The sequence below is a fragment of the Alligator sinensis genome, unplaced genomic scaffold (genome assembly GCF_000455745.1).
Source record: "Alligator sinensis unplaced genomic scaffold, ASM45574v1 scaffold1012_1, whole genome shotgun sequence".
Lineage (NCBI taxonomy): Eukaryota > Metazoa > Chordata > Crocodylia > Alligatoridae > Alligator > Alligator sinensis.
Window position 1 is genome coordinate 489,014 of NW_005842104.1, and position 12,921 is coordinate 501,934.

Consider the following 12,921-nt stretch of genomic DNA (forward strand, 5'->3'; position numbering starts at 1 on the left):
GTGTTACTGCGTTTAGTGCCCTTCAGAATTCTAATTATGGTTCAATGTTCATGTTTCCATTCTCTGTGTCAGTCAAAAGCAAGAGCCCATGCTTCAAGATCCTCAAAAAAAAAAAAAAAAGGGGGGGGGTACTATTTATAGGAATACAGTATTGCTGTGGGTCTATTTGGGATTTTCTAACTCTTAAGTCTTGTGGGGAAAAGACTGGGGGGGAAACAACTTTTGAAAAATGGTCTTGAAGTATTGTATTTAACTGTCCTTTCCAGAGATAATGTTCTATTTCCTGATTCAGAAAAGTCCATAATTAATTTTTTTTTCTTCTCTCCCACCCCCTCAAAATGCATTTCGTGTAACAGAATCAAGCTGATAATTGAGTGTTAAAATCTTACAATATCCAGATGGGGGTTGTGTTGGCATTACAGTTTTCAGATGGTCCCAAAAGGCACTTGACATTTAGATATCCTAAGCTTGACTCATTTTAGCAAACTGTACTGGAAACCAATTTTCCTTTAGCTTTTTCCCTATAGAACAGCTGGTAATGCTTTTCCAAGCTGGCCTGCTGCTATTTCCCATAACCTTGGACTTTTCAGTTTGTAAAAATAGTTCTTTAAAACAGGCCTGTCCAAATTTCATACAGCCAGGGGCCACACACAGCACTAGTATGCAGCCCTCAAGTCACATACCACACGCGCAGAATGCTGTGGAGGCAGCTTTCCACCCTCCCTTGGCAGTGCCAACAGGACAGGCAGCTGCTGGGGCTTGTGTGGTGCGTGCGGCCCCTCTCAGGCTACTAGTTGGACAGCTCTACTTTATGATATCAGTCTTAAATTGCCTATTCAAGTAATTGTCGTATGTTGGGGCTTGCTTGCTGACATTGGGAGTCCTGGGTATTCTAAACAGACCCATAAAGAAATAATAAAAAAAGAAACAATCTCTGCCCCTGCATTAAAATATTTGTCAAACAAGAACTAAGAAGTACAAGTCCATAAAAACTACTAACAATTAGTCTGAAAACTTAATGCAAATCTCTTTGATATGCCAGAAACCAGAGAACCTCCAAATGGTGTTAAGACAATGTTTAGGAAGGAAGGACCTTCCTTCATGAGATTTTCCCTTTTTTTTAATTATTTCTTTATGGGTCTGTTTAGAATACCCAGGACTCCCAAAGTCAGTGACAGGTAAAAAGCTAAGAAATTTAATCGTGGAAAATAATTGTTAATCATTTCTGTCTACAGTATCTTTTACCGCATTCCTAGTTGGTAATCATTAAATATAAAAGAAATATGTAATCTGCAGAATTCCAGGGATCCCATTGATTAGCACGTGACACTTCCTCTCTTTTTTAAGCACTTTCTAAAAATGTTCAGAAAGTATAAATGTTTTTTCCCTCCATTATTTACAATAGGTGGAATATATGTTGGTAGCTTTTGATCATGAAAATAAGAAAGTGCGTTTGTTGCTAAGTGGAGAAGACGTTCTTCATACTCTGCAAGAGAAGGGGGAAAGGATTAACCCCAAGTAAGTAGCAGTTTCCTTCCATCCCTCACGCTTAGTGTTACACAGAACTGAATTTCCTTACAGTGGCTTACCCTTCAAATCTGCATTTAATCAAATTGAATGGCACAGCTATGTTTTTGAATGTTTCTATATTCCAGCCTTCATGGAGATGGAATTTCAGTAAACGCTGCTTTCAGGATGGTCTAAAACAGGGCAAGAGTATATGGCAGTGTAGTTGCAAGCCCCTCCACTCCCCTTTGGCTGTGTGCTATATGCCTACTGAGCTTTCCGAGCTTCTGCTCTGGCTGGGAGCTCTGCACATGTGGGGAGCTCTGAGTTTACCTGCTGATTTGGCATGGGATCTGGCTGGAGCCCCTGCTGTACGCAGCTCTGGAGCCTGTGCAGTGTGTCACTGCTGTTCACCCTTACTTCCTGTACCCTTTTTGCCCCCTGCACCCCAGACTACAGTGGTAGGGGAAAAATAGGGGATGAGTAACTGTGGTGTCTTATACCCAGGGCTCCTGAGCTGCATGAAAAATGGGGCTGAGCTCTGCCACTGCTCATCCTGTCTTGTTTCTTCTGCTGCTGAATTCAGGCATAGGGGGAGAGAGGAAAGGTGAGAAGCATTATCAGGAATGGTGCTCACCCTCTAGGCTGCAGAGCCCTGCGAAAGTAGCAACTCCAGCCAGAGCCTGCACCAACCAGCTGATGAGCTCAGAGAGCTCTTTGGCATCCAGGATCACAGTGGGGGGGAGTGTAACTGTATGGCACATGTATGGTGAAGAGACCCCTTCCCACAATCCTGGATCTGCCATGTAGGCTTCTGAGCTGCCTTAAAACATGCCTTCAGGAAATGCAGATTTAAGGTCGTCTCTGCTTTCTTAATTTGCACCTCCTTGTGCCATAAGCATTAATGCAATAGTTTAGTTAACTACATGATCACCGGACTTCTGACTCGGTGCTCTGGGGATAAATCAGAATTATGTAGTTAAGATTTGTCCCTAGGAATCATCAGTCCTGGAGAACTGGATTCAGTCTCTTCCTGTATGATGCATGGCAAGTCACTTAAAACTGAAACGTTCACTTTTGGCCACTATTTGCAAATTTGCAGTTACTTGTTTTCTGGGTGTTTAGATGAGAAATCTAAGCTACAGCTGTAGTAGCTGGATAAAAAGTATCATTGCATGTTTAGCACTCTAAAAAATAAAGCTTTAAATGATTCAAGTAGAATCTCCAAATTAGAGGATGTTCTTGGCAGTTTTGGCCTTCCCCTGGAAAAGTATCTAACTGATTTCCCTTTCTGTCATACGAAGTGAAGCCTTATGGCAGGGGTGGGCAATTATTTTGGGCGGAGGGCCGTTTACTGTGTGTTGGCAAGCCATTGATGGCCGCATGACAGGCAGCCAGGGGCAGATAAATATTAATTTTCTAAATTGTTAGGGGCCCTGCAGGTCGGATGGAATGGCCTGGTGGGCCATATCTGGCCCACAGGCGGCATTTTACCCACCCCTGCCTTACGGTTAGTAAGGGTACAAAGAAATATTGAATGACTACCCATTCTATGAAAGAAGCAGGGGAGAAGAACAGCAGGTGATAACATAACAAAAACTGTCATAGTGCTTGTGTATAAGAGAGACAAAGAAAGCTTACACAGACAACCTGAATAATGGCGCACACAAATTTTTTAGTGCTTCTATTTACAGCCTAAGTAGTCTTTTAACATAGCTTTTGAATATAGATTCCTAATTAAAACAAGCACATGCAAGCCTCCCCTCCTCCCCCTAGCCCCCCGCAGCTGCTCGTGTAGATCTCTAGTTGGGTCATTGGCAAGATTCATCCATAAGGGTAGGTCTGTAGGATGCACTGTGTGAATTGCAAAGCCAGAGCCAACTTGATTCCAGCTAGAAACAGCATAGCTACAAAATCAGCCACACATCCCTGAAACAGATGCATCACATGCAAAATTTCAGCCTGAGTGATTCAAGTTTGCCAAAATAATAAGTTACTAATAGGGTCTCGTGATAGAAAATATTAGGTAGCTTTATCTATTAGCAGCACTGCCAGCTCTGCCTAGAATAAAACTTAGTTGCAATCACAAAGTCTTGAGAATGTAGCATTTACCTTTCACACACTACAAGAAGGATACTCTGGAGTTTCTAATTCTATTGTACATTTAAAATTTAGTAAACTTTGGAGGTACATGACCATTCCTTCTTGTTATTTCTATAATTTATACATACTAATCCATCTCTTTTGCAGTTACATAAATATTTAAACTAGGCTGTCCTTTTATTAAAGCCACCCAACACTCTGGCGACCAGAGTATGGAAGGTATATGATTGAAGGGACACCTGGGCAGCCGTATGGAGGAACAATGTCTGAATTCAACACTGTACAAGACAACATGAGGAAACGACGACTGGAAGCTGCTTCTGTACTGAAAGAAAATGAGGCTGTTTGCACTGTAACATCCTTTCCAAGGTTAGACCATGCGTTTGTCTGAGTCATGCTTGTATAACAAGGGTGTGCTGAATGTCCTCATCAAACCTAAAGATATTTGTCATGTGCGTGATTTCTCCTTGGATTTGAACTTTTGGCATTTTCTGTGTTCTGCTTGTTACATGAATTGGTCAGTCAGTGCAGCTGAATTGTATGACTAGATCACATAAAACATTCATGTAAAGATTTGAATCTGTACATGTTTTCTTTACAGAAGCCTTTTCCTGCTGCTGTTATGGTTTGTGTATCATCTTTAAAATTTCCAGGCATTTCTAAGCATTCGCTGATAGCTTTGTACTTCAGTGAAGACTAAACTATTAAATATACATACATGCATGAATGAATGTATGAGCACATACATGCACAACCTGGAGTGTAGTGTATACTCTTCAATTAACATGGCACTATAGATAAAACTCTTTCAGGATTCTCCTTTTTAATTTTTTCCCCACTCTGTTTTTTATTAATAAAACTAATTATTTGATCAAAATACATGCAGAAAAGAGAGCTTCTTTGGATGATTTTTTTGTTGAGTTTGGATTTCACAGAAAGATTTGGGAAGCTTTGAAAACAAGAATTTTGCAAGAGCACAGAATTGGGATGTGCTGACATAACTTGTTAGGGACTTGTGGGATCCTTCTGTCCTTTTTCTGTTGAATAATTGTAGAAAAAATAAAATATTCAACAAAGATTAAGCCTAACTAGAATATCAGTTTATTATCAACCAGGAGAAATAACACCATGTGATATATCGCAGACAGATTATGATCATGCAGGAAGATTTGTTAATATGTTCTCTAGTTTAATGTATCCTGTCAAGCACTAGATGAAAAATATGCTAGGATTTATTTTCCCGTAATAAAGAAGCTAGTGTATAGTAGAACAGGGAGAATTCCAGCACAGTTCCAGTTTAGCTTGTCTATCTGGCTTGTAAGGTAGCAACTTAAAAACTGAGAAGCATTGCTGTACCCATTTAACAAACACATACTTTACTTTCTGATAGAGAGGTTATAATTTACTGAAGGTCTTGGAGCATTTCATTGGCCAAACTGGAAATAGAGCAAAAGTCTCCTGAACCCTAGCCAGTACCAGGGTCACTGGGTTATCACACTTCACTGCTTTCACAGCTGGAGATCAGTTTTTGAGTTTGCCTAGTCAAACAGACTTTGAGTAGTTACATAACAATAGTATTAAATGTTACCTTTTTATCAAACAGAGCAGCCTGTAAAATGCAGCTGCAGGGCTCAATGCCATACCTCTGCTAAATCTAATTGTTTTTAAGTATCTTGAGGTATGTTGAGCAGTTTGCTTGTATTTGCATGTAGCCAGATTTTCTTTTCACAGCATATGGGTTTGTTCTAAATAACTATCATCTGCAACATGTGGAGCTGGGAAGTTAAACACACTCACTGCCTCCATCTTCACTGGTGTGACTTTTTAATTGTACTTCAGTTCTTGACAAGCTAGTGTCCAAGAGCGTACTTAGCAAATGTACACATAGGATAACTTCTACATGTCACTAGGTAAGGAGTGTGTGTGATTAGTTTTGTTTTTTTATAGTAGCACTAATATGACGAATAGGATTCCCTACAGAGGCATGCAGTTGTTTCATTTTCTAAAACCGTTTTCATATTATATGGCCCAGATGGAAGAAGCTGACACAGCCCCTGGCCCCAAGTGTGCAGCAGCAGCCCACCCGAGCCCCACACACAGATCTGGGGAGGGAGGCAGGGTACATGGCTTCCCCCCCGCCCCATTCCTTCCCCCGGCTTGCACACAGCAGCAGGAGCCCCCTCCACCCCTGTACTCTCTGGATAAGCCTGCGCCCCACCTCACCCCAGTCCCACTCCCTCACCGTGGGGGTCTCAATCTCTTCACCCTCCACACCCATGTCCCTTTCCTGCCCCTTCCCCCTCCCCCCCAGCAGACTTGGACGCTGCTGGGCTGCTGATTGGCAATTAGTTCGGTATTGGTCAATTATGGCTTGTTAATAATTGGCCATTGGTACTGGCCCAAAAAACTGTTAAGAGTTCACCCCTACTGCTAATATGTGGTCAGACCTATGCGAGAACTAGTATTCCCTAAAGTTTCCTTTAGTCATTGTTTTTGCTTAACATGTCAGCATTAGTGCCCAGCAGCATGAAGTACCACCTATCTTAATAAAAGTATAAAACCGTGGCAAAGGTTGCCAGATACTGGCTTTCAACAGTGAGTGATCTAAGCCTGTTATAGTGACTATCAGGACTTGGGTAACAAGCTGAGAAGCATATTAAAATACATAAAGTGAATAAAATATGTATTTTATTTAACTCTGCCCAATTCTTTTATCTACTAAAGGCCTAGCCTAGCCTAGCCATAAGCTATTTGATCGTTTAAAATCTTTTTCCACGTTCATGTTAAGTTTTATTCATATTTATCATACAGGCTAGGGTGTCCAGGATTCACCCTACCAGAACATGAGCCAACACCAGTAGAAGGAGGAGTATCAAAGTCTCTGTTCTTTCCAGATGAAGCCATCAACAAACATCCTAGATTTAGGTAAGACCATTTAGAAAAGGCAGGTTGTTGAATATCTTTTAGTATGCATTTCTTACTGGGACTCGGACATCAATTATTCAAGTGTTATATTTTTAGCACAAAGACATAGATAACCATAAGTATGTATCATTACATATCTAAAGAGACCCTTAAGAAAGGTAAACTGCAAAATTCCAGCAACTTTTATATAGTGAAATCTGTCATGAACAAACTTTTCTACGTGTCACAGGTTAATAGGTTAATTGCACAATTGCCTTAAGACCAGCTACACGTGCAAAGTAACTAGCACCATAAAGTTCCAACTGGCTCAGAAGTGTGTACTAACTTTATAGCTGGCTGCTGTCAAACTTTTATTTGCATGTGTAGCAGGGTTGTCCCTGCAGCTGGGAGCTCCATCAGCTGACAGCTTACTGGTGCACCATGCCTAGACTGTAGGGACCTGTAACAGGTCACCTTCCCCAGCACCATCTTCCTGGTCATCTGCGTCTTATGTGGGGCGCCCTTGGAGCCCTCTTGGAATCCTTCTGTCCCACCCTAGTCTCGTCTGCCATGTCTTGATGGAAATTATTATGCGAGCGGGAGACTGCCTGTTATATTGGATATGTTGGGGTCTTTCCTAGGATGGCCTGGCCCCTTTTTCTCTAGCTAGGCCTCCCTGTCCAAACCCACCACACAGCGTTAGACTCAGAGGCTCTAGCTTTTCCTTCCAGTGCCTGGAGGCTCATGGGCTCCCTTTTCTGCTCCCTTCTGGAGCATGGCACTCCCCGTGGGGCCCAGAGGCACAGGCACCGGCCCCACAGCAAGGGGGCCGCAAGTTCAAAACCAGGGTGCGACCCCACCAGTCCAAACAAAAATATATACCTGCACCCCAAGGTGCAGCAGGCCTCCCTGACCTTTTTAAGATCGTCCCTTGAGTGCCGGGGTTTGTGTCATCCCAAACTGTGCCCTTACTGGTACTCGGGCTCTCCGTGGCCCCATCTCACTCTGCGCCCTCACTGGTGCTGGGGCTGTGCCCCTCAAAAAAGCTGCGCCCTCATTGGCACTGGGGTCTGTGCCCCCCAAAAGCTGCGCCCTTACTGGTGCTGGGGCTCCCACTCCAGAGTGGGTCCCCAAAAATGAGGCCTCCTCCATCCCCTAATAGCCTCACCCAAACCTCTGGTGTTATTCAATAGTCACAAAAAAAAATAAAACAATAATAACTGCACGTGCTCAATCAGCACAGCGGGTCAGCTTACATGAACTCTCTTTGAGTCTCGGCTCCGCACCGCCGGCTACAGTCCTGGTTGGATGCAGTCGTCATCTCACAGGGGCTTCTGTAGCTTGCCCCTTTCTGCCACGAACTGCTCCCCAAACTTCTTCCTGGAGCTCTCAGGGGCACTGCTTCCCCTTCAGCTTCCTTCCTCACCAGCCCTCCGTGCCCAGAAGGTTCTGGCCTTATAGGGGCGCACCTTCTTCCTTGTGACGCGGTTAGGGTTCTCTGTCACAGGACCCTTGGTCCCAGCAGCACAGGGAGTCCTGTGATTGTGGGATCACACGTTAGATCCCATCATGTCTTTACTTGCATGTGTAGGGGGGGCCTCAGGCTAACAGCATTCAGTACCTTTCTTAAAATGACTTCTTTTTTTTTATAAGAGTTACAATGGCCCCACCTGCCACAGCCCTCGGACTGCTCCTTACTGGTCTCCCAATCTGCATTGTTCTGGGAATATCACAGCACCCTGGAATATATCTAGAGTATGGAGTTGGTCTGTTTGTGCATGTAGTTCTTAATTTTGTGGAGCTGTATAGAGGTTTTTTGATCATAAGATTTAACCTCAGGAAAACCACTCCAAATCAAAAACCACTTTTCTTTGCCTGATTTTTGTATGTCATAGGCCTCTTAATTCTTTTTTATGATATCTATGTTATATGCTGATACCACAAAAATAGGATTGAACTCACTTGAGGGGAGGGAAATTAATTCTCCAACTGGTAGAATATGTAGTTATACAGAAAATGCACATAATGCAAGGGAGTGTTGGTATAACAAGACTTGAAAAATTAATGAGAAGCCAAATGCTTAAACACTAAGAAGCTTCTCTGAGAAAATGTTTCAGCTAAACTCTTTCTGTTTTAGTACACTGACAAGAAACATTCGACACCGGAGAGGAGAGAAAGTAGTGATAAATGTACCAAGTGAGTAGACTCGGTGCTTTTCTTCAATTAATTGTTCAGTGTGGCATACTATTTATTGAGTATATATTTATTGAGTACATGTATTTTTTACTCAGTATTTAAAGACAAGAACACACCATCACCATTCACTGAAATATTTCCCAATGATGATGGCGAAGCAGCTAAAGCAGCTAAACCAGACCATATATACATGGATGCCATGGGTTTTGGAATGGGCAACTGCTGCCTTCAGGTAAATTGTATCCGAGTTCAAAATGTAATAAAATAATGTAGATTTTTGCCATAAATTGCTCATTTATAGACATACTCCTTAAAATGATTTGTGCTTAAGCTACGTCTTTGTTTAAACAAACTTTTATTTTGCACACTGTCCTGCTTTCTTGAAAATGGTTTCGCAGTTTGTTTATGATTCATTTTTTCTGCTTATATCCTAATATAACTTTGATTTGTCAATATTTAGCAACTTCTGCTTGCAAAAACAATAGGCTGTTTCAAATTGATGCTATTGCCTGCTTTTGGACTTCATTAATAAAGGAAACAGTCATTTGCTTGACTTGAGGCTTGAGATAAGTTTCTTTCATATGACCCTGTTTGGGATTCTCACCATTTTTAAGTTGGAAGATGTGCAGTTCAGGGCAGAGGACCCCTTTCAGATTGGTGGAAAGACTTAGGTCACATTTCACTTCAGCTTACAGCTGGCCAGACATTTGGAAATAAGTGCAGGTCAGTTTTCCTCACCTAAGAGTGGAATTCTGTTAGTGGCTCCATTCTGCGGAGATCAGACGCAGTAAGGACGAGGAATGCCAGCTGGAACTTCCTGAAGATTTGCCCATGACGATATTTAATTGGATAAATAACATGATCTGTTTATTCCAACATATAATTGAAAAAATTGGCACCAACTCTTTTCCTTTTTCTTCCTAGATATTTTTAGATATGCAGCAAGATGCTTTTTCTTCCTTAATTACATAATCCTCCTAACTAATCCACAGAGGTCCCATTGTTTACTACTGTAAGACAAATCTTTGAGTAAGAAAATACACTTTTTTGCTTTCACTTACTGTTCTCCTTCATACTTCCTATCCATTCCTTCTGTTTACCAACTTTTTTTTTCTCCCTTAGGATAAAATAGTACACCTGATATTATAGAGTGTTTTGATACCCTTAATTTGGTTCTCTTGGAATGTTTGTCTAATGAATTAACTTAGCACAAACAACTGCTGACTTGGTGCCTGTGGGTTTGACTTTTTATGTTACATTCTGTTTTTACTGTTGCTGCTTTCTTGGTAACTAGGAAGAGCTATGCTTCTGGAATTAAGTAAAATTCTCCAGGAATTAAGTAGGTAGTAGAATTAAGAGAATTAAGTAGAATTAAGTAAAATTCTCTTGTTTCTCAGCATTCAGCATATGCAGCACTTGTAAAAACTAACCAATTTCAAACCACCTTTGATTTAAAGGACTTAATTAATTAATAAAATAGTCTCACAGACAGCAAGGTAAACACATTAATAGGAAGGAAGTGCACTACAAATGCATCTAGGGAGATTCCAAGCATTCAGGCTTATTTTTACACTGTTAAACATGTAAACACAATGCTAACTTTTGAAAAATACGAACGTTTTTCGTTTCATCTGTCTTTGTATTTAATGATGATGAAAAGCAACAGATGAGTAATTACACAGCATACTGTAAATAGGATTTTATATAACTAGCTATTATTGTATGACTGCAAGTTAGTTAATATTCAGTGTCTTCCTAGTCAGTTTTTCCCACACTATATACTATGAACATTGCTTAAGAGAGACTGAATGATGATACAACTATGATAGATGTTGTAAACAACCTGGAATTAAGACTTTAGGTGTTAACCATTGACGTAATGGAATGTAGAAAATAAATTAAGCCTATTATCTGGGAAATGCTTAATATACAAAGATATAAGCTTAACCCCCACACTTCAAAGCCAGGACTTTGGTTCAATAAATGTATAGCCTATTTTTGCCAGTTCCTACATAATTGTCACATCAAGTCGGGAAGTGTGAATTGTCCATGTGTAATTACCTCATTGCCCTTGCCAGTGCATAAGCCAGGCGGGAGATTCAGTTCTATGTAACTGCCCTTAGAGGTATGAAGTGTTACAGTTTTCCACTTTTAGGGATCCCTTGGCTAGAAACAAGGATAATCCAGGAGTGAGTTAAACCCCAGATTTCATTTGATTTGGATTAAATCAGAAGAGCACTGTTTTTTACCTTTAGATTTGGGAGCTGAAAACAAATACTACTTCAGCAGACTTTTGTTCTCAATTACTAACTTTCAGGTCTGATCATTTCTTTTTCACGTGTAGACTAGTTCCAAACTTGAATTTTCACCAGAGCATTCATTTATTTTGCAGTTGGCTGGAGGCAACTGAGGCATCTAGGATTAAAAGTTTAGTTAAAAGTGGGTTTACCTGTAGAGTCAAGAAAATGCTATATCTGTAAATCCTCTCAGGCTGCATTGCTTCAAGACAGTTGACTCCTGGCATATTTCCTGAAGGCCTGTTATTATTATTGTTGTTAGAGATATTAAGTTCTTGGTTTTTCTTGCTTCTGGCTGATTGTTTGAACTCTCATCTCAGCATCTGAAGAGTGCCTTTATACTGCAGCCTTAAAATTTTTACTGAACATTGAAGTAATGGGAAGAGATTTGTGGTGTGGTTACTCCTGGTAGCAAGAATTGAGTGTTCTCATTTCCTGAACAAGTTAAAATAGTCAATGCAAGTGCCTTTTACAATACCATCGATTCAAATAAATCATTTAATGTCTGGAACAGTGAGTCTTCAAACAATAATAATCCTGCTTCTTCTAACAGGTAACATTCCAGGCTTGCAGCATTTCTGAAGCAAGATATCTTTATGATCAGCTAGCTACAATCTGTCCCATTGTGGTGAGTAGTATAGTTTTCACTAAGTCCTGTTGTTTACTATATTAAAGAAAAAACCCCACAGAGGACAGCAGCTTAACATGTTGACAGCTTAGTCCATTGGGTAAAGGCATCTTTTTCAGCAATGTGTTTCAGTGAATTGTCACACCCATAAAATTTATTCTTGTTGGAATGATTTGAGGAACTTCCAGAGAAATCTGCTTGTCTGAGCACTCGTTACATAATATCTTGCAATATGTAGAAGACTCACTTAATTCAAATGCCAAGTACTGAGTAGACCATGGAAGGAATAGTAGTGACTTTTTTATTTAATAACAAACAAACTAGGATTCTATTGATACCAGAAATGTTTGTGCTGAGAGAGGCCCCAGTAGACAGAAGGCTAGAGTTTATAATCGCAGTTTAGGCATAACATGGCAAGGAAGTAACAAGGGCATTTGGGAAAATGAGCAACTGAAAAGCTTATAGGCATTGTTTTCAGAAGTCCTGGAATTTAGGACTTGTAGCCTCTGTTTTTAAAGTGAATTATAGGCAAACGAGATTAGATTATTTTTCATAGGCTTATAAATTGGACAGACTTGAAGAAGAACATCAAATACTAGCTGGATACCAATAAGGAAGGGCAGTGTTCTACTGCCTCAGTAGAAGACGAGTAGAATAATAGTTTAAGTCATCTCTTTATTCACCTGATAAATTTCCCATTCTTACCTACTCCCTCCACTGCAAATAGTTAGTCTGGCTACACAATACATTTCTTATTGCTCATAAAGATAGAGGTATCCAGAGGAATGTAGCTGGTCCAGAAGTAAACTGTCTGTGAAATTGCATAGCATTGGTATTAGTCACTTGGGTTTATACTGTGATCTCATCTCTGACTTGGTTTTATTTTAGATGGCATTAAGTGCTGCATCTCCGTTCTACAGAGGCTATGTGTCAGATATTGATTGTCGCTGGGGAGTAATCTCTGCATCCGTAGATGATCGAACACGAGAGGAGAGAGGGTTGGAGGCAAGTGGTGGGCTAAGTTAGCATTTGTACTTCCTTATGCTGTCATCAGTCCCTTGGAAGAATGAAAATGTTATTATCATTCTCTTATTTTAGTTTTGTCATTCTTTGACCGCTGGAGAATATTGTCTTTGTAGTAAATGCTTCTGGAGGCCTGATGTTCTCCCCAGTCATACTGCTTTTAGTGGAGATGCTATAGTCATATGTTAGGGATTCTATTTAAACTCCGCTTTCATTCATTCACAACTTCCTGAAAACTTCTCTGACTCCTCTTCCCTTTCCCTA

General features: G+C 40.7%; 1 protein-coding gene across 3 annotated transcripts in view; it reads left to right on the plus strand.

Annotated features, from left to right (window-relative positions):
* Nucleotides 1-12,921, plus strand: part of GCLC (glutamate-cysteine ligase catalytic subunit) — a 47,937-nt gene that overhangs the window by 23,461 nt on the left and 11,555 nt on the right. For all 3 annotated transcript variants that reach the window (XM_025205129.1, XM_025205131.1, XM_025205130.1), the window contains exons 2-8: nt 1,406-1,518; nt 3,796-3,978; nt 6,421-6,534; nt 8,651-8,709; nt 8,805-8,941; nt 11,560-11,634; nt 12,523-12,639. In XM_025205129.1, coding sequence (XP_025060914.1) covers nt 1,415-1,518; nt 3,796-3,978; nt 6,421-6,534; nt 8,651-8,709; nt 8,805-8,941; nt 11,560-11,634; nt 12,523-12,639 — 789 coding nt within the window. In that variant the 5' untranslated portion in view covers nt 1,406-1,414. The remainder of the gene's footprint in view (nt 1-1,405; nt 1,519-3,795; nt 3,979-6,420; nt 6,535-8,650; nt 8,710-8,804; nt 8,942-11,559; nt 11,635-12,522; nt 12,640-12,921) is intronic.